At 37.6% G+C, this 27,886-nt stretch overlaps 1 protein-coding gene across 1 annotated transcript; it reads left to right on the forward strand.

Annotated features, from left to right (window-relative positions):
• Positions 1-404: 404 nt before the first annotated feature.
• Positions 405-27,886, forward strand: LOC129244322 (protein singed wings 2). Its single transcript, XM_054881940.1, has 8 exons — positions 405-526; positions 21,866-22,024; positions 22,205-22,373; positions 22,463-22,619; positions 22,692-22,834; positions 24,968-25,147; positions 27,128-27,286; positions 27,354-27,886. The coding sequence occupies exons 1-8, from the start codon at positions 405-407 to the stop codon at positions 27,735-27,737; spliced, it is 1,473 nt and encodes a 490-aa protein (XP_054737915.1). The 3' UTR covers positions 27,738-27,886.

Genomic DNA, 27,886 nt, shown 5'->3' on the forward strand with positions numbered 1-27,886 from the left:
ATACTGGCTGGTTGTTTTGGCACACTTTTGCCAACATTTCGCATTCATCTCTGAGTGTTCGTAACGCGCGCGTCGTTTTGAAAATAAAAACGCTTATTGGAAAAGATCGAAATTTGTGCGATTGTTTTCATCTCCGAGTAGCGCGCTTTTTTTTTTGCAAATTTGAACGTTTTCTTATATGAAAAACAAATTATATGAACGTGAAATTTCGACTCGTAAATTGTGCGTTAAAATTGGCAGCTTTCGGTTGCTATCATATTTAACGGTACACATCAACTTCCGCCTACAGTTTCTTAGTGAATAAAGTAGTGAAACAATTACCAGATATCCATCGCGGCGCTGTGAGCAATAATACGTCTGGCAAGCGTTAGGCGAGTAGCTGATAGTGAGATTTAAAAACAGAAATGCCCACCACAACGGCACCGATGGTTGTTGAATCTTCCTCTGCTGCAGCTCCAACACTTTCCTTTGAACTGCGATTGTTGCTGCTGATGGCGTTGTTGGCGCTATTGAGCGGATCAGTGCGGTGTGTGTGCTTTTGCTATATTATTTTTAATATAATTTTTTTCTGCCTTCTATTAAGCGGCCTAAAAAATACTAAAAAATCACGTGCCCACTTCGCATGTTTATTTATTTTTAGTTTTATATTTTCTGTTTACCGGCCTAATTTTTCATATGTCAGCGACAAAAATAAAATGATATTTTTTCGCGTCTAATGTGCGCTCATCTCAAATACCTACCCTATTAAAAAAAAAATCTATATATTTTATATGTTCTTGTGTTTCCTGTTCTAATTTTTCATATGTTCAAATCTCAAATATCTACTTATTTACAAAAAAAATTTTTTAATTTTTTACCGGCCGGTAATTTTTTATTACCAGTAAAAAAAAATAATTTTTTTTTTGCGTCTAACGTACGCTCATCTCAAATACCTACTTATTTGTAAACAAAATTTTTTAATTTTTTAAAATACTTTTTATGAAAAATTTTTTTTTAAATTAATATATTCTTGTGTTTACCGGCTTAATTTTTTATATGCTAACAACAAAAAATTTTTATTGCATCTAAAGTGCGCTCCTCTTAAATATTTGTGACGTTGCTTTACATGTTTTTCGCCTCCTTATCAAATCAATTGAAAATAATGCCCTTCTAGTAAACGACATTTTAATTGATCAGAAAACCCAAGACGAACATCAAAGCAGTAACAAATATGCCAACTTACAACGCATAGCAAAATTTTCACCGGCAACAAACTTTTTGTTGAGCTGGCTTTGCTTAGAAGCGATGCCAAAATCTTACTTCAGCCGGTCGTAAAATTTATATTTTATAAAATGTTATTGAACTAAGGGAACGCTGTACAACAATTGAAAACCACTGTACACTTTTTTTTGTGTTTTTCTTCGGTGATATGCTCGAAAATGTTCTAAACGAATGGTTAAAAAGTTCTATAATAGAGGCGCTAAAATTTAAATAAATAGTGTGAGAAATTTGAATAAATATATATTTTTTATTTGAATAGTACCTGAACTTCTAAAAAGTGAAACATCGATAAAATGAACCTTGTTATCATAAAAGGCTTTATGTGACGTATGATTTGCTGAGTCCCTCCAACAAAATTCTTAATAAAATTTAGACCATCGGCTGCATTCTTTAAAGCCATAAGTTATTCCTACACAGCCAGTGCCAGAAAATCAGTATCATAAACGCGCATTACGAAAGTAATTGCTTCACGGTTGCACAATACTTGGAAGTATTGAATATGTAATTCTGAGATAGATGCTGAGTTGCTCAAACTTTCCGTTTATTGAAAAGATGTTTAGTATATCTGATTTTTGCAAAACCCGCACGTGATTGTCAAGAAGTCAATGCTTGCACACAGAGTGACAGCTCCATGGTGATTTTGGAATAATTTTTTCTATGTTGAAATCAACCATATGAGTTAAACGATTTTTGGAGACAAAAAGATGCCGCGAAACATTGCACAGTTCAATAAAGAATCCATTTCTTCATGATCGCCGTAGTATTGTGCTATAGAGCGTCAGACTTTTTTTGTAGATTTTTATTAAAGACCGATGCTATCCGTTAGTAATATAGACCCCTAAGGTGAATATTAGCGAACTATTTGTGAGATGGAAGCAAAGACCGTCAAAAGGGTATTCGAAAATTGGATTGACAAGGTGGGTCACTGTCATGTCAGGTGAGGTCGGGTAGGTTGAGTGGCTGTCATCCAACACAATTAGGCCTGAATAGTCCCATTGTGATGCCACTGGAATTCATCCTTTACACTACTGAGTCTTCTCTGAATCAACCTGTGGGTTTAATGAATTTTGTTAATTTCGTGAGACCTCCTCAATGATGCCAAGAAAGGTGAATCCAAGCGTAAAAAGCCTTTTTGTATGCCTTTTTCAAGGCATGTACGCAGGAGGTGATCCATTATTTCCTTTCTTCGATATTTTAACAGCTTCGACAAAAGTCAATTTGTGGTATCCCCGGTCGATTTGCATGCTTTCCAATTAGACAATGTCCTGTTTCTACCCTTATTGCGTTTCTCATATCCTGTCTCCTAAGATTCAGTATCGATTTCATGCGGCCGTGGTTCCATTCTGGCCAAGTTTGCCTGCTTATTTGGCAAAAAGGTAGGTTACGCTAAGGTGATTGCTACTCTTCATGAAAGTGTAGAGAGAAACCCTCTTAGGCTTGGTGTTCCATTGTGATACATCTTGCTTGGGCTGAAGTCAGTCGGGGTAGCTATTCATTCAATTTAGTTAGAAGCAAATATTTTCGAGTCTGTGCACTCCTGTGTTTACAGTTGGTTTTTTGTTTGCTTTTGTGTGTTTTTTTTTTTGCCAAAAAACATTCGTAAAAAAACCTTAAATATTCCGTTGCATAATTTTGCGTTAATTATAACTTGTACAAGGTGGCGTAGAATTAATCACCTCATCGGAAGATTTATAACTTTTGCAAATGGCGACGTACGTCCGTCATTTCTGACACAAGCCGATGAGGAGGTAAAAGTCAAAACAAAGATTTCTGTCACTCAAAATCTCAGAGTGAGGAGAGGTGTCGACTTCGCCATGTTTGTCAGTTCGTCCGTCTCTGTGCACGATAACTAAACTGTGTGCGGGTTTATAAATTTAATGTGTTTAAGCGAAACCTAGATTCTTTACTTCATGTCATTCGAGTCAACATAGACTCAGTGATAAAAAATTTTTCGTAATGAGGTCGTAATGAAGGGCTGTATTCGCAACATTTTTACGACGGACTCAGTAATGAGGCTGATTATGAGTACTTTATATAAAATGGGCGACGCGATGTCCTTCAGCTATCAGTTCTAGCATCTGCGTGTCTACTTTTCAAAAGTGCACTGGTTCGAAGACCTGGGCATGAAATATCAATTGATAGAAAATGTTTTTTCTAATAGCGATCGCTCCTCGGCAGGCAATAGCAAACCTCTCTATTTCTGCCATGAAAAAGATCTGCGTAATCTCATAAAAAAACCATCTGCCGTTCGGAGTCGGCTTAAAACTGTAGGTCCCTCCATTTGTGGGACAACATCAAGACGTAAGAGGAGGAGCTCGGCTAAACACCCAAAAAGGGTATACGCGCAATTATGGGTATATTTCCCAAAATAAAAAAGTAATAATTTTTTTCTGATATGGAAAGATTTTAGCCAACAATTTTTGTTCAATTCTGCCAAGTAAAAGAATGTCTCTTATGCCTTCATATTTGCATCTAATCAAAGACCTATATTTCCCATATTCAGTTCACTGAACTCAATTAAATTCCAAACGACATTTATAGGCTTCCTTGAATACCCCCTTTCGCTTCTATGCTTCTATGCAAATACTTACATTAGGGGCTCACCAAAAAAAGTTGTGGTTTGTCCATCGGTTGTCCATACAATTTATTATATTTTAAGACTCTGACTAAAATATTTCGAAAACTTATTATTATTATTATTATTTATAGGAGATATATACAATATAACCCTCACTTAATTAGCACACTGGCTACTAGGGCCTTCAGTGCTTAATGACGATTACAAAATGAATTATTTCTAACTGTACAATTTAAATATGATCTGATATAAAGGGTGGTTAAATTTCAAGGGCCGATGTTGAATGTGAATCACACCTAAACGTCAACGACACCGTTGGACTTCTTTCTTTGGGGTTATTTGAAAGAAAAGGTGTACGTCGGTAAGCCGGCAACAACTCAAGTGCTAAAGGATGAGATAATTCGGCACATTAACGGCATAGAACCTCAATTATGCCTCAGCGTCATCGAAAATTTGGACCATCGGATGGAAGTGTGCCGCCGAGGCCGCGGCGGCCACTTGGCCAATATTTTGTTCCACACATAATTGAGCCATACCAATATTATTATAATAAAGAGAAATGATAATAATTTCTTAAAAAAAATTGTATTGTATTCAAAATTAAGACCGACTCTTGAAACTTAACCACCCTTTATTAATACATTTCATATAATAGTATATTTTAATCACATTGTCAAAAGTAACATTATTTAATAGAGTGGATGGTACCATAGTTCCGAATCCAGTAGTCCGTTTGGTGGTTAGTAGAGGTCTAGGATGTGTTCGATTGAGAGATGCCCTCCACAAAACTGACAAATCCGGAAAAGAGAGCCGAGGAGAAGATGTTCGTGTGTTAGTTTAGTATGACCGAGTCTCAGACGTATGAAAGTTGTGATCTGGTGTTTGGAAAGGGAAGTTGGGAATAGGGATTTTTTACAATCAGGATTTATAAGGATGTATGGATGATTAAATTGAGACCATTCAACCTTTTTCAAGTGGGAAGAATGGAGGTTGATCGTTTTAAGGATGTCCTTCGAGGAGAATGTGTCGAAAGTGATGGAGGGTTTGGAATATGTATTTTTGGCTCCTGCATCAGCTTTTATATTTCTAAGGATGCCTATGTGGCAAGGTATCCATAGAATCTTTATTTTGTTAGAATATTTAATTAATTTATCCCTGATACGACAAACGATCTGATTATCATTAGATTTTTTTTTATCGCTAGAAAGACTGACAAGCTGTCTGTACATATTAAGAATTTTCCATTATTATTTGTGGCATTTTCGAAAACTTATTAAGAATTATGGGAGCAGGACCGATTTGATAAAATTTGTTTTTAAAAATATTTTTACAAAAAATCTCCGCAGATAATAGAAGAGTTAATGCTTAAAAGGTCTGCATAAAAATGTTTAAAAATTTCTTCGATGGCATCAAAATAATGAGAGTTTTGAATGCTATTTTTCACTTTTTTTGGATGATAGGTTTAGCGAAAACTTGACTAAAACTTAAAAAACAAAATAAATAAAACTTATAAAAAAGCAAAAGCTTGACCTATGTAGACTTCTAAGGCAAGAAAGGTATTTTCTCACCCTTTTCGTCTCTACCAACACATCTTCGTTTCGTTGATAAAATTTTGAAACATTTTTATGCAGACATTTTAAGTCTCAGCTCTTCTATCAACTGCGTAGAAATTTGGAACAAATATTTAAAAAAAATTATTTTATTAAATAAAACTCGGTTTTTGGAGGTATTTTCCAAATCAGTACAACTCATATAAGTCTTTATAGAAGATTTTGGCGCAAGTTTTAAAATATAATAAATTTTATAATTCCGAAGGCAAAATAGTACCGATTTGTTTTTTGTTTTTGTATGTCATCCACCCTAATGCACAAATTTATACATATGAATATATATGCATTTGTGTACCTAATATACATAAAAAACTTCCTTCACAAATTTTCATTAACAATTTGTTTATATTTCACCAATTATTTTATTTCCCAATTGTTATTGTTGTCAAATGTGTGTTTGAAAAGTATTAGAGTAATCACTTTTATTGGCTTTTATGAGGCAGTTTTTACTGATTAAAACAAATTGATCCGCACGCAAATAAACAAACAAAGATCAGACGAAATATGTGTGCGTCTACTTTTGTAATGTTTTCCTACTGTTTACGTTTGTACGTCTTTTTTAATGTCTTCAGGAAATCCAAACACCATAAAATTTCACAGGTAGCAGAAATATAAAGTTTTTAATTTAACTGTATCTGTGTATATACATAATTGTAAATAGTGCCAATTGCAGAGATTTTTTATAGACATTTGAAAATAATGGCATTTTGCCAGTGTCTGAAAAGTCTGAAATCTAACGAAATTTAAGTTTCCATCAAAGCTGTCTGAGATTGAAATTTGATAAGGTCGAGCCAAGGAGCACCAGGAGATTTGGTGGCTCTTAAAACACTCAGGCTAAAGAGCCCATTGTATTTAAAGCTCTGGAAAGGGGGTAGATAGTCAAGGAGGGAAAGAGAAAAGTATCAGGCAGTACACTCACAGAGAAAGTGCTCAGTGCTATCCGCCTCCTCCAAGCATGACAGGCATACTGGGTCCTCGATGATTCCAATGGTGATCATATACCTGCCCCATGGGTTGTGTCCTGTAATGATGCCGACCATCAACCGAATGTCTTTCCTTCTAAGTTTTAGTAGAAAGTTTGACAGTTTTCTGTTCGGACTTGTCACAAAACACTTTGCAGTTCTGCAGCGTTCTAGACCGGACCATCGCTCTATATGTAGATTGCCTACATAATCGCTGATCCAATTCTTGATTCCTGCGGAACTGATTCCGATTATTGGCTCTGGACCCTGTGGGGGCACCGCTGATCCACGGTTGGCCAATTCGTCGGCAATTTCGTTTCCTTGAACACCGGAGTGTCCGGGAACCCATATAAGTACAAGCGACAGAATTAAGCTTCTTCTTACATTCTTGAACAATCTTTGAGGTTTGCTTCGCGTTCTCCAGGGCCTTCAATGCAGCCTGACTGTTACTGAAGACTCCAATATGTTTCCCGCTCCATCTCCTCTCGATTATCCATTCGGCTACTTTCAGGATGGCAAAAAGTTCTGTTTGGAAAACAGTTGCCATTCCTCCCATAGCATAGTGATATTTATTACTATCGTTTAAGTACCATCCGGCTCCAGACCCTATTTCATTCTTGGACCCATCCAGTGGCGGATCCACGGGGGGGTTTTCGGGTCCGGACAACGCTTGAAACTTGTTATTGTATACACAGAATGATTGTTTACAGTAAAATTTCTTGTACAAAAAATGTTAACTTTTTACTTACAGTGGGTGCTCAAATTATTAGAATCATACTGTAGAGGAACAAATTGCCGAGTTTAATGACGTGTAGTTTGCAAAAATGTTAGGAAATGCTACTTTTTTGTATAATGTGAAACATTGTAGCAATCATTGCTTTGTCGAAATTACCGTTCGATATATTTGGCTTTTTGTGAGCAGCTTTTTGGAAGAGCAAAAAATTCAGGTTCTTAATTGGCCAGGAAACTCACCAGACCTCAATCCAATTGAGAACCTTTAAGAGTCAACAAAGACAGAAATATCGAAAGATAATATTACAAATAAAGAACAACTGAGCGAAAGACTGCAAAATGTTTGGAAAAATGACGACCAAATAAAAACAAACTGCTTAAAATGCGTTGAAAGCATACCCGGTTTTAATTGCTGCACGAGGTGCTCACGCAAAATATTGATTTTTTGATTTTTTTTTTTTTTGATATTTTTTTAATAAAAGACTGGTTTGAATATTGTTTTTGTCGTATTATAGAAATTTAATAAACAACATATTAAAAATAGACTATTCTTTGATTATTATCAGTTAAATGGCTGAAACTTGAATTTTTCATAGTGATTCTATTAATTTGAGCACCAACTGTACACTGACTGTTCTTGGATACAAATTTTTAACTTTACCTGTTTTTCCTTCTTTTTTATTTTTGGTTCTGATTCTGGATCAAGGCGCTCGAAATAAGAAAATAATGTTCTCTTTATGTTAGGAGGCGTATTAACAATCACATTAACTACTTGTCAACAAATGCTCGACACAATGTATTCTGCTCGTTGAAAGAAACAAAAGAATAGAAGCATGTTCATGCATGTTTAAAGATAGCCTAGTTATTCACCAAAAAAACTTAGGGAAAAATCACTCGGCGCCGTCATCGCGATTTCGTTGGCGCGCTATTTAAAATTTCGAGTTAACAGTACACAGGGTGTCGCCGTTACGATAAGGAAAAGCTGCAACGGCTCTTTCATGGTAACTTTCTTGCCGTTATATAGCAACACATGTTGTTAGAGAAAAGCGCAATAAAATATATATTATTATATATATATATATATTATTATAAATATATATTATTATATATAAACACGACCGTTTCGTTTGAAGAACTTTATTGGAATGAATTGAGTCACATTAAGCATTAATACAAGAAGAAGAAGTAAAGAAGTTACAAACAGGGTTGATATTTTTTTCGTACTTAAACTATACATGGTTGAATTGCAAGTTGGCTCCAACACATGTTATTATATATTGTATCTTAAATAGGCGTAATTATTTATGAAGGTGTCCCACGATGTATAAAAACCGCCAATTATTCTTGTAATTTTGAATCAAAGCCCTTTACTATTTTTAGAATTTTTTTTACAAGATATCTAGAGCTATTAGTTTTTTCATCGGCTAGTCACGACATGCAGCGCGAATAATGCCATATTTTATTCACGAAATTGATTTTTAATAAAAACACCCTTCTAAAATACCCCGGACCCCCCCCCTTTATGAAATCCTGGATCCGCCACTGGACCCATCGGTAAAGAAAATATCCGTCAAACCTCCCTGCATGCATTCTGGATTGCTCCATTGTTCACGCAATGGAAATCTGACATCAAATTTCCTTCCAAATGAAACTGTGGGTATCAGGTCATCTTTAGGTGCCAAAAACAGTGGATACTGCTCCGATAGCAACTTAAAGATTTCTCTGTGTCCCGTAGTTCCATCTTCGTACCAGAAACCATATTTATGGAGTCTACACATTGCTTTTATTGCTTCCTGTTGTATCTTAAGATCCAGGGGAAGCAAATCAAGCATAGCAATTAGGACATCACCAGAGGTTGTAATCGTGGCACCCGTGATGCATAAACATACACTTCTTTGCAGCCTGTTTAGTTCCCGTCTGAGATACTGACATTTATGAAATACGATCGGCATTGCTCTTAAAAATTTAGTTTTTTAATAAAAAAAATGTGAGTTTGTAAATGTAAAAAAATGTTAGTTTTTTATAGAGCCTCTGAGAGCCTATTGTACTCATACAATTTTTTTGAAGTCTAATTTTTTCAATCTTTTTTCTAGATCATTTTTGTTGACAAAAATTGTCTTGAACATTTAGAGAGTTGAAAATACTCATAATTTAGGAATTATTATACTGTACAATTGCGATGTCGTTGGCAATGCTTCAAGCGATCGGTGCAGTTCTCAAAGCCTCGTTCGAATTTGTGTAGTTCAATTCCGTTAATAGCTTGTCTATTGTTTTCCATGAACACGACCAAAGTGGCTGGGTAATAACCCGCAGACTAAGGACTTGACGTAGTCGCAGAGAAAATAATCAAGCGGTGTCAAGTCGCATCATCGCATGATCAGCTAGTAAACGCTCGCCGTGAAATGACTCAGTAGTGAAACACCTCCTTCACAATCCCGAGCACCTCATCGCTTGTATGACATGCAGAGCCATGCTGTTGGAACCACAGCGTGGATATCTCGATGTTATCTCAGTGGGGGTTCCTCAGAAATTCGAGTAATGTCGCTCTATTTGGAGAACCATTAAGGCTATCGGTGCCTCTTCCTTTACTGCCATGCTGTAAACTCCACCAAATATTCACATTCCCATGGCAGCCAGGTCTACGTTACGGGAATGACTCGGGTTTTTCCCGACCAAGGACTGCCGCCCCAGTAAACTAGCCCGGTCTAGTGTACCGTACCCACACCAAATATTCAATCTTTTGAAGTTCGCTTCAATAACGACATAAACGCTGAACCAAAAATGGGTCTCTTCCGAGAAGGCTGCCAAAGAAGTGTTTACTGTTTTTTTTTTTTGTATTTGTTTTTGACCGAATACAGTAGGCGGCCGCCTCAGCTGAATGGGTTGGTGCTTGACTACTATTCGGTAGTGCACAGTTTCGAAACTCAGGGCAAGAAAGGCAAAAAGATAACGAAAGTTTGTTTAATTAACCCTGGCAGGCAATAGCAAACCTTCGAGAGTATTTCTATGTCAAAAAAAAAAAAAACAATTGCCATTAGTGAAATAACATCAAGACGCACGTCGCAAATTCTAGGAGGAGCTCGGCCAAACACCCAATAAGGATGTACGCGCCAGTTATCGAATGCAACAGCAAAGTGGGGGTTCCAATGATCCCGTTATGGTTGAATGAATGTCGAACGTCATGCGGCACGCTCTGATAGACCAAACTTCGAAAATATTGGTAAACTCATCGAAATCGTCGAAAAACGCTTAGACGCTTCAGATGTATGCTTCCAGTGTATGGGAAAAGTCTTAGCTAAACAATAAGCAACCAAACGCCAGCCTTACCTACAATTCGATGATTTCATGCTAAATGGACAACCAAGACTTGCTAGGAGCACATTATGGTCCTTAACCCAGCAAATTTTCATTAGACTTGTTTTGGAACACTGAAACGATTTCTAAGTGCTCCTTACACGACCTGTAAAAATTTTGGATATAGACCCTAACATCCTATCCCAGTTCTTATAGAAATCATGAAGCGATTTAGCTGCTGCGAGTCCTTTTACAATTCTTTTTTAACATTAATTTTGAGCATGCAGTAACCATCTATTCTAACCTAACTGTCTTCTTTTTTTTGATTAGCGCGATAATCGCGTGACCAAGTTTAACAATGTGCGCTGGTTGTTCCTTCCTCGTACTAACCGGCGGAAGTTGGGCACAACTCTGCTATCATCAGCTGGTATCGCAACGAATACTTTGAGCGCCGGAGCGTTTGTATCCATTCGGACGAGATGACCTAGCCCGCGGAATCGCTGGATCTTTATACGCTGCCCTATGCCAATGTCGTCTTAAAGCTCATACAACAGAATTGTTTCATCGCCTGCGATACTTACCATCGCCAACGTGCGAAAGAACTTAAAGATCCCCTCATATTACACAGATTTAATGGAAGCTTAGCCCTCTTAAGCGGTACAAAAATGCTCGCCAATTACTTCTTTTTTTCTGCACGATGCGGCGGTGTATCTGTGCACACCCTTCTCTATCCAACCTGAGCTGAAACGAGTAGCATTGAATAGAAACACATTTTCAAACCCAGGAAATATTCGCTGTGATAATCTCTCGTGTGTTAGCAGAGAAGAGATGACACAATTGCTTCACCTTTGCATACGAAGACTGCACGACGACTAGTAAGAATTGAAAATAATAACATACAATAATTTGTGCAAATTTCCCGCTGCTCAAAATTGGGTCTCCGCCACTGTATAGTTCACATATTTGCTAAGCACACACTTAAAGATTTGAGAGTTTGCATACAACTTAGGCTTCCAAGTAGTCTTAACTTGTCTGCTCGAGTTCCTAAATCTCATTTGCCCCATAGGCATTAGCTTTTTTTTGATAGCCACTAGTAACTCACGGTGGTCTTCTTCTGTTATAGTTTGTGTGGAAAAAATTGCACATAAAATCTGAGCAGTAAACTTTGAGATGGAACAGACAATAAATACATGCCCAGTATACTATAACTTAATAAAATATATTTTATATACATAAAAAGTAGCGTAACGGTAATAAAACTGTATATTTTGCGCAAATTTACTTAAGCTCTACTGCGTAAAAATGGCCGGCTCTCGGCTCTGATTACTTAACAACTCCAATTTTGGTTTATTGTTTATCCGACTAATTTTATCGCGAGGCATTGTTTGTGGTAAATATGTGCACAAGTAGGTTTGTATAATAAATATTTTAGATATAAATATCTGTTCACTATCTGATCTAATATTACTGATTTCGTGCATATGTGCATACAAGTGTACTTGTATATGTATGTCAACAGCTTAGCCATGAAACATACCTGCATACGCATTATAAAGATAATTTGATGAGTAAGGCAGGACAATTAGATTTATACTCCACTCTTTTATAAATACGCTAAATTAGGTTGCGATAAGAAAACTCGGCACTATAAATCTTTCTAATGAAATTATAATCAATTTTGCTTAAATCGATGAAGTTTTGTGGCACCTATCAACATATGCAGGCATGCATAAATGCACATTTTTTTATATGGAGAAAATGCGCAAGGCCGTTAGGGGAAAAATTATAAAAAATTGCACAATTTTTGACTAAAACTGCACACCGAAAAATTTCCACAAATTTCAATTAAAAAGCGTGGAATTCTGATGGAAAATTTATGGAATTTTTCTTATTTTTGTACAGCGTTCGGCACTCGAAGTGTAACCAACTTCAGACCGCTCGCGCAGCTGTTAGTTGGCTAAGTGACAGTCCAGAGTATTGTTTACAAGCGCGCGGGAGTAAATGCGGAAAAAGAAAATCAGTAATGGATTTCAAACGTAATAGTGTGATTGTATTATATTTGGTCGGAAAATCACAACCAGCGATTGTTCGTGAGTTCGACCACATTAAAGTAAACAAAGTTTTTGTTTATCGCATCATTACTCGTTACAATGACATCGCGGAACGTCATGGAGGTGGCCATCAAAAGACTGCAACGTCACGTGAAATGGTTAAAAAAGTTAAGAAGCGACTTGAGCGAAATCCCCGACGAATTGCTAATCAAATGGCGAAAGAAAGAAAATAACTGATGGTAGCACTCGCCGCATACTGAAAAATGATCTCAAAGTCAAGAATTACAAAATCCAAAAGGCGCATCTCACACCAAAGTAGCAACAAATTGGACTTGAGAGAGCGAAGAAGTTGCTTCGCTTGGCCGAAAACGGTCAATTTCCGAACATAATGTTTTCTAACGAGTACATTTTTTAAAACTTCGTAAACTCCCAAAACGATAGGGTTTATTTGACCGACTGTTCATACGAAAATTTGAGTCATCGATTGGCCACTGGGAGGCAGCACCCGCCACAGGTAATGGTTTGGGTCGCTGTAACCACAGATGGGTGCTCTCCAATCGTTTTCATCGAGTCTGGCGTCAAGGTAAATGCGTAATATAATCGGAAAAGTATTCTGGAGGTTGCTGTGAAACCATGAGCAGACAAACATTTCGATGGCAGACCATGCACGTTTTAACAGAACTCGGTATCGTCTCACAAAGCTCGAGTGAACCAGCAATTGCTAAGACACAACGTTGCGAACTTCATACCGTTCAAACAATGGTTCTCAAATTCACCAGACGCGAATCCGATAGATTATTCTCTTTGAGAGAGCAAGGTCCATTTTGGAGAGCAAGGTCCAAACTAAAAGATGCACCAGTCTCGAGGCGTTGAAAAAAGCCATTGTCCGCGAATGGGCCAAAATACCTGCAAGTCACATTCGGGCAGCTTGCGATTCGTTTCTGGACCATTTCAAGACCATAGTCAAAGCAAAAAGTGGTATAATCGAGCAAAGCTAAATTGGTTCTTAATTTTGTATTATTTTGGCATAATTTTTACTTTAAATTGAATAAAAGTTATTTTCCAAACTATGGCCTTTTTAATTGCTGACACTTCGAGCGCCGGACCCTGTGTAAAGTTTGAAAATCGGACTTACCACCAAGATCAAAAAGTTCCCCGAATTTATTCAGAAACTTCCTCAAAATTAATATTATTCCCTTCAAAGTACTTCCCATCAACTGCAACGCTCTTAAACCAGCGTTCGATCCAGATTACGTTAGATATATCTGGCTGATCTGAATAGATCTCACATAGACCACAAGAGTCCGTAGTGTTACCAGTGTTGTTTGGGTCGTGTTAAACATAGTTCGTGATACATGTTTTGGCTCTCGAAACATTGCTGGAACTCCATTTTCGTTATAGCCATCAGCGCCGTCTTCGGTTTTTCAATTTTTTATTTTCGGCTGTTAAAACGCGTTCCCCGCAGTAGTTCTTCGACTCGATCGAAAAGGAAAAAAATAGCAGGAAACCATATCAGATCAATTTGATGGTTATTTTGTTCTTGATCAAAAGTTCGCGAATAATTATGGCACTGTGTAAAAGTATTTAATGCGGTATCAGCCGGTGGGAGCAGAGGAAGAAGAAGGTCTCCTCTGCGTTGCAAATCAGCTGGAGAAGGACTTGGCTTCACTTGGTGTGTCAAACTGGCTGGTGCGCTTTGTTAAACTCGGTCAAAATCGCGTAAGCGGTTATCGCGCCAATTAAAAAGAAGATGTGTAAAATCTACGAGTTGTTTTCTCACAAATCTTTTCTTTTTTTGCAAGTTCCTTCGCGTAAACGTCTCTTTGAGACGCCCAAATAATAGTCCTTATTAACTGTCAGATCTTCTGGCAAAATTCATGGTGTGTGACACCAATGTAATCCATAAAAATCGTTAGTATCGCTTTCTTTTGTGACTGAGAACGTCGTGTTTTTATTTTTTTGCTTCATTTGGAGCTCTCCACTCACTTGTTTAATATCTGGATTGCGTGTAATGCTCATGAACCCTGCTACTCGTCTCCAGCAATGATTCGTTTAACAAATGTTGGGTCGGTCGATTTCCAACCTTGGAAATCATGTCTTTGGCGATAACAATGCGCCGCTCTTTTTGAATGAAATTCAGGTCCTTTGGGACCAACCTTACATCAACACAGCCAAACCCAAATCATTAACTACATACAATGTTCTGAACGAATCCATAAGCAATGTTCAAGTCCTCTGCCAGCTCTCTGATGGTTAATAGATCAACTTTTCTTTCACTTTATTGAGTTTGTAGGATTGGAACTATGAGCTACTCCAATCAGGCCAATTACTCAATTGGGTTCTCTACTGTCAACAGCCGACTAAATTTAAGTAGGATATCTTCTCTGGCAGCTACCGCATAGCCCTGACCCACCACCAGGTAACTATCAACTATTTTCAAGCATTTTCAAAATTTTCTTCTTGTTTCGAAATTCGCCTCAACAGAAACTTGAGAAAATGATTTGCCAATAGCGAAGAGAATTTCTTCATTTGTTGAAATTTTCAATAAAACATGTAAAAATTTATTTCTTTCAGATTTCAGTAATTTCAAAGAAAGCGGCGAATATTTGATTTGAATCGGCTAACCCTATATATATCAATTTCAGCCTCGAAATAATTGTCAGAATATTTTACTTGACCTAATGCAACAATACTTGAGCTTTCATTAAAGCCTTTAAAAATTTTATTAGTGCATAATTTTTATACTTTAATTTATTTCTCACATTTGGGCAAATAATCAAGAAATAAAAAAACCAGCAGCTCTGGCGTTGATCAGCTATGGCACGCATGGCTTCATGACGCTCAAGTTATTTTCGTACTTGTGAAAATTAAAAAAAGAAACATTTTTTTTGCTCCATTGTTATTCTTGCATTTTGTCATTTTCTTTTCAATATTTGGCGTTAAAGTGCTAATTCATCTGTCACAAGTTTCAAGCAAATGTCAATTGACAGAGTTGTTCAACGCTTTGGCAGACGCAGACTTCGATTTACGCGTATTTACTTACACGGACACCTTCGTCGGAATACAAAAAAAAAAAAAAAAAAAAAATACATACCCACTAGAGAAATTTCCATTTGTAAAAAAACTAATAATGGAATATCGCCAATGAGTGGTTGATTTATTTATTGATAATCTTCCCTTTTAGGTTATCGCCATTAAAATCAATTAATTGATTAATTGATTTTTATTAAAATTAATGTTTGCCTTATTTCCCGACTGGGCTGCTTAATACGAAATTAAGGTTCGATACTTATTCTATTTTGCACGCTTAACCTAAATTTTTGTGTAAACAAATACTTAAATATTTAGTGCTTAATTAGCGAATTTGATTTTTGAATATATTATAAATATATTATTTACCCGTATATCGGGTGTTGTTTTAAACGCTTGAGAACTATCGATAACTATGGTTTGACAGGAGAGAATTAGTATTGTGTTGACGTGTTCTGTGAGGTTTGGAGGGTCATCATGAATCGTTTAACGCCAGAACAACGCATCCAAATTGTCGAAATTTACTTTGAAAAAAAAAAATAATAAATAAATATGTTCGCGAAGTTCATAGAGCGAAGTTTTGAAAAGGACGCAAAAATGTCGATTCGTCGTCGTTCTCAACTTATGGGGTTTTGTCCTTCGATAACGTGAAACATTTTGCATAAGAATCTTGGCTTAAATAAAATTAAATAATTGGCGCGCACAATTCTGCTAGGTGGTGTGCGTCTTCAAGTTTTTTCAGAAATGGAGCGACCTACAGCTTTAAACCGACTCCAAACGGCGAATGGGTTTCTATGAGGAGTTTTTTCATAGCAGAAATACACTCGGAGGTTTGCTATTGCCTGCCAAGGGGCGACCGCTATTAGAAAACACTTTTTCTATTATTTGATGTTCATGCACAGAGGTTCGAACCTACGCACTTCGAAATGGTAGTCACACACCAACTCGTTAAAGAATCTTGGCTTACGGTCAATACAGCTCGTGCACGAATTGAAGTCAAACTACCATCGTTTGCGTCGCATTTTTGATGATTGGGCTCATTTAGATAGAAAAAGTATTCCAAAATTTTACACATCGAATGGGCCGTTTAACTCGTAGCCGCGGCGGACATATATCGGATATCATATTTAAAAAATAAACGTCATGGAACTATCTACCAGATTATAATAAAAAAAACTCATTCCAGCAATGTTTCAGTTTTGTTTTATCAATTTAAGTTCCCAAGCTCTTAAAATAACACCCGATTCATATAAACACGATCAATTTTTAGATGTACAAGTAAACTCGTTTCACTGAAATAATTTAATTTTAAATTTTTGCTTATTCACTATTATTAAACATTATTTAACTTCTGCAAATACGAGGTGTGACTATCGAATAATGAGATTGATTTCATTTACTCATCTCACACATTTTTACGTATCGTCATCTGTCTTATACAGCGCAAGTTAAGTCAGCTGCCTAACAAAATACTTGTTTTTCACATTTATGTTTAATACACCCTAGTAAATTGCCATGAATAGATTACTGCTCGAACTATGGTTTAATAAATAGATGAAGTAAGCTAGCACTCTTAATCGTATTCAATACGTCAAAAAATCATACATCATTCAAAAAATAAGAGAGCATAGTGACAGAACTTTTTGTAAACAAACAAATTAATTTTATAGTATGTGGAAACTGGACTTTTATGCAAAATTTAACAACAAAAAACGAGATTTTATAAGGTATACTTTTGGTATTTTTTTGGACAACAGAAAAATTGGTAAACAATCACAGCTGACAGTTTTTGCAAGTGATGACAAATAGAATGAATTTTTGGGAGATAATTTTCGCTTACGCTCTGGACTTGGATTGATGGCTAATTTTGTTATCGAACACAACTATTGAATTTCTATTTTGTGACATTCGACTACCTTACATTAGAATACAATATCTACTGGGTTGCTTTTTCAAGAATTTAATATTTACGTATTCGAATAGCTCAAAATGGTTCAAAAGAGAAATGAGATATCGTTTTGGTAGCCTGCTCAATGTAACGGCGAATAATAAAGGTAAAAGCTCTCGACCTCTATTTGCACTAAAAAAATGGTATAAACTCAACCTCATCTTCACTATATGAAGTGTCTCGTTTTAAGCTTACAAAATATTTCGAAAAATTCACCAAATTTAAAGGTGCACTTTCGCCTACCATTCATAAGCCCTTACTTCAATAGGATAAAAAAACGTTCAAACTTAAGTGCTTCGAAAAATACAAGACCTACACATTTCATACGAAACAGCGTATATACATTTTGAACGTCACCCTCTAGTTATTCCATATACCAGAACAATAGCTATCGCGGAGATTTATTTTCAAACTCAGTGTTCAGTAAAATATATTCGACAGAGGCCTTCGCCTATCAAATTGTACGCGGTGGAAAGGATAATCCCGAAAAATTCATTGTGTAATACATTCCATAGGGGTAATAGAGCGAATTAGGGCCGCACACTTTCAAAATCAATGAATCGCGACCGGTATAAAGATAAAAGTTCAAAGATTTGTTTATTTGTATGCTCTTATTGCTTAGAAGTAGGTGAAGGTGAATGTGATGTGACATGTCATCCTGCAACCTAAATCATAAATTTATCGAATGAAGTTTTGCATGAAACGAATCTCCAAAGAACGGACGCTGTAAAATCATATTGATTTTCAAAATCATGAGATTTGATGCCTCTTACAAATATTTGAGTAGCTATTTTTAAGTAATTGCTCGACTTCAGAAAGAGAATAACTATTTTGGCCTAGGAAACAATAATCATTCAAAATCTGGAATATGCTAAAAAATCCAAAAATTTGTGCTAAGTGAAAACATATCGCTGACGCCCTACGGCGAATATATAAGTAGTATTTGACCAACGTCCGTCATTAATAATATACTTAAACTGGTAAGACCAGGGGCCGGTTCGTGTTTATTCACATGTGAGATCACTTTTGATCAGTTATGCCCATTGGCATTGTTGTTATCATCTCACTCTCAGAATGGAGTTAACTCAACTTTGCTAGCCTAACAGAAAATTTTATGTTAACAGAGATACTCACTTTACAAATCTTAACATTATGCTTTGAGCAGAGAATGTTAAAGGAACTCTCTCTATTAACATTCTCTGGTTACATATAGAAGCAAAGAAGAAGTTATTAATGAGCAGTAATTACTCTTTCGTTTACTTTTAACGTAGATATAATTATATTTTCTGTAATAAACGCTCTAATTACTCTCATTTAGCGGAAATCATAAATACTATAATAAGAAAGCAAACCAAAAACATAAAACTTATACACAACTCGTTACGTACAAATTCGCAGAGCTCCGTATATATGTACATAAGTAGATAGATACAACAAAATCAATGGCTTGAGTTAACACTAACTTATCAAGTCCAATTAGTTGCCCAGAATTGTACTCAATGTCCATTTTTCTAATACTACTCTATTTGTTTTAATTTTCTATGTTCTAATTTTCTATTTTAAAAGTTGTAGTAAATTTTGCCTACTGGTACTTCAGGTTGGCTCATCTAGCATTTGGGATTTAATTCAGCTATAAAGTAAATAAATATTTTTCAATATTTTTTATATTCTAAATAGTAAATCTTCAGCTTCATAGGAGCCACAAAATGGTTCCGCGAAGAAAAATAAATGAGTTCCCGTGTAGCGCAGTTGTATCACAACGGACCTCTAAGGTCCAAGTGAGTTAGTCGTAACCAGTAAATATTGTCATTATACATGGATCACAACTTTATTCAAATGCCTTGCACTGCTGGCTTTGCAATATCAGATTCTGTACCTCAAATTTTTTGGTACATTTTCACGGCACTCCTCACCAATGCCTACTTCAATATATTAACTCTTGAATCATCTATGGTTAGTTCTAGGGCACATATGTATTACTAGAAACGAAATGGCAGATAAATTATATTAGATAGAGAGCCTTCCCATTTAAAGGCTCAATGCCATTTTATAGTCTAGGAAAGGATTATATTTCTACTCTCTTATTCAGGAATTTTAGCAGGAATTGTAGATTGATTTTCATTTTACTAACTTGAGAATATAAGAAATACCAGAATGACACTAAGTCCCACACAGCCATCCTTATCCTTCGATCCGAAACGATGATGTAAATACGATTTTGGCCTTTTTAATTTTAAAGATTCACCTCGCATAGACAGACCCGTCGTCGAAAATGTCGATAAAAGCACAGGAATAATAGAAGCTGACCGGCAGGTTAGTAGTCGTAGCATCGCCCAGGAGCTAAAGATTGACCACAGTTTTAAACCATTTGCGCAAAGCTGGATTCAAAAAGAAGCCACAACAATTAGCACCAAAAAATATGTTGGATCGAATTTTCATCTGCGAAGCCTTGGCCGAACGGAATGAAATCGACCCATTTCTTAAACGTATGGTGACTGGGGTGAGGAATGAGTCACATCGGACAATATTGTGCGAAAACGATAGTGGCCAAAAACGACGGTGGCCAAACCAGGACTAACGGCCAGGAAGGTTTTACTGTAAAGTTTTGAATTTTACGCAAAATAAAAAAAGGACTTCTCCAAACTAATATAAAGGGTTTTTCAATTGGCGCGGGTCGATTTTGGCGCCCTTTGGCAGCCATTTTGTTTTGGTGACATCTGTCAAATCTTTTGTTTATTATTGAGTTGTTTATGCCAAATCATCATGGCAAGTTACACGATTGAACAGCACGTTCAAATGATAAAACTTTATTATTAAAACGAGTGTTCATTAACGCAAACGCTGCGCGCATTGCGCCCACTTTTCGGTAGACGTGGTGTCCCTTCAAAGTCGACTCTTCAACGTTTGGTGGCCAAATTTGAGACGACCGGGTCAGTAAACAATCAGCCAACACCCGTACGTTCAAGGAACGCAAGATCAGCCGAGAACATTGGCGCGGTCCGTGAAAGTGTACAGCAGAACACGAGGCAGTCTATTCCTCGCCGTGCACAAGAACTTGGCCTTTCGCAGACTTCAACTTGGCGAATTTTGCGTCGGGACTTGGGCCTACACCCGTACAGGATCCAACTGACCCAGGAGCACAAAGCTGATGACCATAGACAACGGCGTTTGTTCGCTGACTGGGCTTCGAATCGTTAGGAAGAGAACCCCAGTTTTGGGCGAAAAATCATCTTTAGTGACGAGGCGCATTTTTGGATGAATGGCTGTGTTAACAAACAAAATTGCCATATATGGGACGACACCAATCCACACGAGGTTCACCAGGTGATAATGCATCCTCAAAAAGTTACCGTTTGGTGTGGATTTTGGGCCGGCGGCGTCATTGGTCCTGACTTTTTTGAAAACGACGTTGGTGAGGCAGTCACCATCAACAGCGAGCGCTACATTACGATGATAACCAATTTCTTATGGCCCATATTGAACCATATGGACCTAGACGGCATGTGGTTGCAGCAGGACGGCGCTACGTGCCACACAGCAAACGCCACGATTGACGATTCCAATATCTACCCGCCCTTATTGAAAAACCCTTTATATATTTAGAGGTTATACTCTTTTTGGGTGTTTACTCTTCTCCTATTTGTTGTGTGCATCTTTATATTTTTCCACAAATGGAAAGATCTACCTACTGCCTCCGAATGGCAGATGATTTTTTATGAGAAGCGTTTTTCAGGCAAAGATACACTCGGAGGTTTGTCATTGTCTGCCAATGAGCGATCGCTGTGAGAAATAACATTTTCTAAAATTGTTGTTTCGTGTTCGGGGTTTCGAGCCTCCGCACTTCCGAATAGCAGTCACGACCAACGCATTCGACTACATCGACTGCCTGCTTCTTCTTTTTATTCATTGTTATTTTGCATTAAGATTAAAATACTTGCCTAGATTTCTCAAAGCCAAAAAAGCAACATAACGTTCCTGATTCCGTATGTGCATATGTATGTATGTATTTGTGTATTTATAAATGTATATACATACACCACGTAAAACACACGTAAATGCATGTGAAACCAATCTGACGCTGTTGACATTCATTCAACCCAGTTATTAGTTGAGCAAACATTTCAGATTACATTTAACAAACTTCCCGCAGGTAAATATTTGACTAGTCCATTTGTGTATCGCCCAGTAAAGCTATCATCAGCAACTAACTGAGCTAACATGTTTTCTGACGCTCGTAAAAATTATCACAATGCGATTGTGTTGTGGTGGACGTGATGTTAAATATTGGATTTCCCTCAAATGAGTCTAGACTCCTTTTCAACCCTTCTAAAAAAGTAGAAAATCAGTTCTTAAAAAAAATGCCTTCAAAATTTCTCAAAATCTTTTATTTTTTTATTTAGAGTTGCGAACGGTGAATACATCTCACACCATTATCAGCACAACTTCACTTGTGTGGACTGGAAGCGTGCCCCCGAGGCAGCGGTTGGCAATTGCACGCGCTATGGACGCTACGGGGCGTTGCGCTGCTATGGTGGCATTAATAATTTGCCAGCAATACCGTAAGTGAGCTAATTAGAAATTCACACTTTTTTTGTAACACTAACTGAATTTGTTGTTGTAATCACATTTACTATCTAATATTTGTATTTAAATATTTGCGGCGTGTGCTTTACGAAAGTTTTGATGTTTACTTTCCATTTATTTTTAAATTTCTTTATTTGCTCCCCCCAATAAAAAAGCGAACAAAAAGTGCGTCGCCTAGAGGAGATCGTCTTCTGCGGCTGGCCAGAACGTGCCTTTAATCCGCTCACCGATTTGCAGCCATTCCCGAAAATACGCTCGCTCACCATCGAATACAGCGAGCTGCGAGAGTTCGTACTCGATTTTCCCGAAATGTTTTACCTACAGGTAAATTTGCAAAAAAAAAATTATTTTGTTATCCAAAAAAATCATTTATTATGGTTTTTTTTTTGTTTGTGTTTTTTTATCTCCCTCAGTCCATCAACATATCGTGGACGAATCTTTCGCAAATAAACGCTCGCACTTTCAAGCGTGTGCACGCCTTGCGTGTCGTCGATCTTCGTTGGAATAAGTTGGTGCAATTGGATGGTCCTCTCTTGCTGCCGCGCTACTTTGAAAAGCTCTACTTAGCTGGCAAGTATTCCGTTGTTCGTAGGCTGGCAGATGTGTTCTGTCATATTTTAATATCCATTAGTTCTTTCGTAGAGAATCCATGGAACTGCACACGCAACTTTAAGTGGCTGCTGATACCCGAGAAGGGCGAAATGGTTGCTGATCGTGATGAGATCATATGCACGGATAAAAAGTATAAGGAACGTCACATGTTGACTGTGATGAATTACAAGGTGGTAAGTACAAGGTGATTCAATAAAATCGCTGATTTTCTTTTATAAATAAAATACAACAAAATTTGTAAAAATTGTATGAAACTAAAAATTTCCATAACTTTTTCGCATAGCTCGGACTGTGCATCATTTTTTTAACGCGTAGATTTCGTTCGTTTCTGAAATCGTCTCACGTTTATCGGCATAGATCATACTTTTCACGTAGCCTAAGAAAAAGAAGGCGAGTAGAAGCAAATCGTACAAAAGCTCGTTGGCCGGTTGATCTCGTTGTTTCATAAGATAATGTTTACCGGGAAATTTGTTCGAAATAAAGTCTTTAATGCGCTGTGTGGCAAGTGGCATCGTTCATCGTCCGACTCCCTGCCATCTAATTCATGAACTGAGGTTGTCGCGGTCGGTCCACACTTTGTTCAACAATAGCAATGTTTTCAGTCGAACGATCTTTACGAAGAGGTTTGGCCTCATTCCTCCATGGTTTGCAAAGTATGGCCATTTATTTCGTAGGAAAGATTATGAGGCTCTTAACAGTGAGGCTGTCTAACGCTAATATCCAACAATCATCAGCATGCGGAATCAAAGTAAAGCCCTCTGGGGGTTGGAAGAGTATCAAAATGAAGAAGTTAAACAAAATTGGCAACCATAGCCAAACTTTTTTCTGTTTTGAGTTTGAAGTTTTGATCTCTAAATCTTACTTATGAACTTCCAGCAATCAGACAATTCGCCAATCACCACTTTAGGTCAAGTGGAAGAGCGTTTTTTCAACAATCGGCTTCACGTTATTGGAATGACATGCCAGAGACTGGGCACACTTCAGCAGCATTCTAAAAAAAGGTGAAGAATGTTCAAGCTGTTGCAGCGACAACAAGCATATTAAGAAACAGGTGGGAGGACTCTTCCCTTGTTGTATACCTATCGCGGGCTTTCTGTTGGTTTAGCGCTACCAGGAGCTCCTTTCACATGGTCGTTTTTGGTATCGCCTAGAGTTCTTGCTTTGCTGTCTACAAATTTGCTTGACCAATGCCGTGAATATCTTGAATACCGAATATGAATCAGAATCAGAATCTTAATAACTCTATGCATTTACTATATGAGACGAGTGGTATTTTGTACTGCTAAGCTCTCTTATAGATTCCTTACTCTTGACTATATGAAATATGATTTGAAGAGTAGAAATGGGATCTGGCTTCCTCTTACCTCTGTTGTATTATATCGGGGAGGGAGACTGGGAGGGAAATTGGGAGATAGCCATTGCCCACAACTTATCAACTGCTTTCATATCCTAACTGAGGTTTTCTGCAAATCATTCTGTTAGTTTTTTTTTAATTTTCTCTTATTAATAAGATTCTAATTTGCAAACATCTCTTCTTTCCTCTCAGATGGTTCTGGTAATGATTGTACAGGCTAGGCTAAGGGCTTTATGCACTGCGACCAGATTGATCTGTTGTGCGCCTCTGAGTGCTTAATTTTTATTATTTACCGGACCAGCTTCTTAGGAGCGACCACATGTAAGTCTTCATCCTCTAGTAGGTACAAGCCCAGGATCATGTATCTCCTGTGACCTAATGCTGCACAGTTGGTGATTAAGTGTTCTAGAGACTCCTCTTCATCACAGTAGAGCCCGCATAAACTAGTGCTAGATAGTCCTTTTGTATTGAAATGTTTATTGTTATTATTATATATAAGCGCTCCACACAGCAATCTGACGCTCTTTTTATCTAGGGTTAGATCATTTCAATTTTCCTCTGTTTGTATTAAAGTTCAGAAACTTTTGGGAGCGATTAAGGCTGTTTCTGCCGTTCCAGTATTCCTCGGTTTTTATTTGGATCCATTTTTGGTTTCCTGTTTTGGGTAAGCCGTAAAGTGCGGTTGATCCAATAAATGGCCCTACCGTTCCTTTTTTACCAAAAAGTCTGTTTTGTCGTTCCTTTCGTGGCCCTCAAATCCTGGTACCGAAATCAAGGAAATCTTAAGAGTCGGCAGTTTGTTGAGTCACATTGTCACACTCTATAAGGACTTTTGAATTGCACGTAAGGCTATTTAAAGCTTTGATGACTGATGATTGACTGGCCGAAAATATTTTAAGTTTTCCTTTTTCAAACCATATTTTCGATACGATTTCCACTGTTCCCATTTCAGATGCTCCGCACAGAGTGCCAATCACACGCGGATTTGCAGAATTGCACCTGCACTATGCATCACATCATACCAAAAACTCACATACCACTCTACACGATCAACTGTAGTAATCTGCAATTTCATGCGATGCCCAACTACATACCGGCCAATACAACTACGATATATTTGAATGATAATCAGGTAAGTTACAGGCACTAAGGTTACGTTCACACTAGCAAGTAAATCACTGAGCTAAAATTAGTACATAAACTAATGACGAATGTTACAATAATGTAGAAGCGATGGGTATTTGGAGTTACAGCGCACTTGGAGAGACGTAACATATGACAGTCGATTTTAGGTTACCGGATTTAGCACATGGACCGAAAAGTCCAAATAAAACACGTTTTTCTTTGTTCAAAATTAGTTTTATTCATCAACGTAATTTCTATCAAGAACAACGCAATCGTTCCAGCGCCGCTCTAATATTTCAATACCCCTTTAGCATTTTTGTAGAACGATTTATCTTTTACCTTAAAACAGGCCTCTTCTTTCGAGCGAAATTTCCTACCGGCGATCATTTTTTTAGGTCTGCGAACAGCCAGTAGTCGCTGGGAGATAAATATGGGCAAATACTGTGGACGTGGGAGCCACTCGAAGTTCAATTTATGTAGTTTTGCCATTGTTTTGATTGACTTCTGACACGGTGCGTTGTCTTGATGAAACAAAATGATGAGTAAACGCTTTGAACAGATCTTTCTCATAGGCAAATGCTCATGCAATATCAAGCCAGCACATGCTTTTGATATCTTGACGACGTTAACTAACTCACGCAATTTCACTTTTCGATCATTCAAAACGATTTTGTGGATTTTTTCATGTTTTCTGGTGTTACCGCCTAATTTGGACGTCCAGCGCGTTGTACATCATCGATGTCTCTGCGGCAAGGTTTGAAGTCAGAAAACCATCGATTTATTGTTGTTTCTGATGAAGCGGAGTCCCCAAAACACTTTCCACGCCATTGTTTCGCTTGAACGGTATTTTTTATCATCAAGAAGCAGTGAAAAATTAAAACACGAAATTCTTTCTGATCCATTGTTTTGAAAATAACAAAAGTAGCGGCACTCTTAGCACGATAACTCACTAACTAATGAATTTGCCGTGTGGAGTTGCCCGTTTCCCAGTGGTCGCCTTCTCAGGTGACGGATGGGAGAACGCTCGGTAAATTTGCAGGGTAGGTGGGAAATAAAATACCACTCGCGGACCAAAACAGGCAACACCTACTTGCAGGTTTAGGTAGTTTGTTTAACCATCACCAAGCTAGGATAGGCGGGCTAGCAACCTACTTAATCGAATCTTAATTGCTAACGAATCGTTGACGCCCTATGCTCCATAAAGAGTTAAAGGAAAACATATACAAGTATATTAGGCCGGGTCGATTTGTGGGGAGGCAAAAAAATCACCCATTGCTCTGTGAAAATCATATTCTAGGGATCAAAATAAGAAACTTTGCCGAAGGAGCCATACCTCTAAAACGAATTCTGATGTCCCCCAATTTGGGTCGAACTTTTTAGTTTCTTTTCTCATGTAAAGGCCAAAAACGGTGATATTTTGAAATGATTGTATGGGGATCCCCCCAGGGGAGTTCCAGGGGGTGTGCCACTGGCATGGGTGGATCGGCCGTTTAAAGTTAGTGGGGGTCGGTCATACATTTGGATTCGTTTGGAGCACTCTAAATGGGTCAAAGTGGGATTTTTGGGGACATCAGAATTCGTTTTAGAGGTATGGTTCCTTCGGCAAAGTTTCTTATTTTGATCCCTAGAATACGATTTTCACAGAGCAATGAGCGATTTTTAAATCGACCCGCCCTAAAGTATATATAGTGACTAAGATATCATGAAATTTTAACAGCTGTCTTTTTAAGGTTAGCGCTAACTGAAAAAAGGTGAATGCCTTAAAACTAGTGCCATCTATGTGTTAGGCCCGGGACTTTTCAGCCCATGTGTTACATTCGGCTGAGGACTGCCACTCCAGCAGCATTTCCCGTGCATGTATGGGAAATTTTTGTGCTGCTATAGTGTGAACGTAGCATTAATTTGATATATTATAATTTCTTTCATAATTATGGCTTTAATGGTTCTATGGTTTCCTTCTTTTTTTTCAACAACTCTTTTCCTGCAGATCACCGATGTACTCCCTTTGCGCAACAATCCCACTTACCGTCACGTGGTGGATGTACATCTGGACAATAATCGCATCGAGAGCATCGATGTGCTGGAGGGTGGCTATTGGTTTGAGCACTTTCGCTTGCTCAGCTTGCGCGGAAATGAGTTGCAAAAGGTGATATAAATAATGCAATTGAAAATCAAATGAAATTAGCCCCGTACCAACTCATCTCCTCCCACAGATGCCCGTTTATGCGCTCGATAACGCGCTCGACGATAACCCGAACGCGAATCTATTGCTACTTAGCGGCAATCCCTGGCAATGTACCTGCATCTTTACGATGCGCTTCCGCGAGATACTCATGAAATATATCGAAATTATGCGTGACGCTGGCAACATCACATGCAACTACAAGCACATCAGTCCGTTGCGGCGTGCCAATGTGTTGGCGATCACGCGTGAGGATGTCTGTAAGCCGGAGGAGGAACCAAAAATATATCCACTGGACTTATTGAATGGTGTATTGGCCTTTCTGATAGTGCTGATTCTGAGCAAATTGGCGTATGACTACTATCACTATAAGAATTATGGGCGCGTGCCGTGGATTGTAATGAAGTTGCCATAAATGGATTTAAGGATGCTCAAATAGCAAAAAATCTCATTTGTAATTGGTTCACATTTGGTGAACTGAATTAAGTTATATAAATGGAGCTTGACATTCAAGAGTAACCAGAATTGCATTATAAACAGTTGGATTGTAAGCCGTGAAACAAA

Source organism: Anastrepha obliqua, chromosome 4, assembly GCF_027943255.1.
Source record: "Anastrepha obliqua isolate idAnaObli1 chromosome 4, idAnaObli1_1.0, whole genome shotgun sequence".
Taxonomy (NCBI): domain Eukaryota; kingdom Metazoa; phylum Arthropoda; class Insecta; order Diptera; family Tephritidae; genus Anastrepha; species Anastrepha obliqua.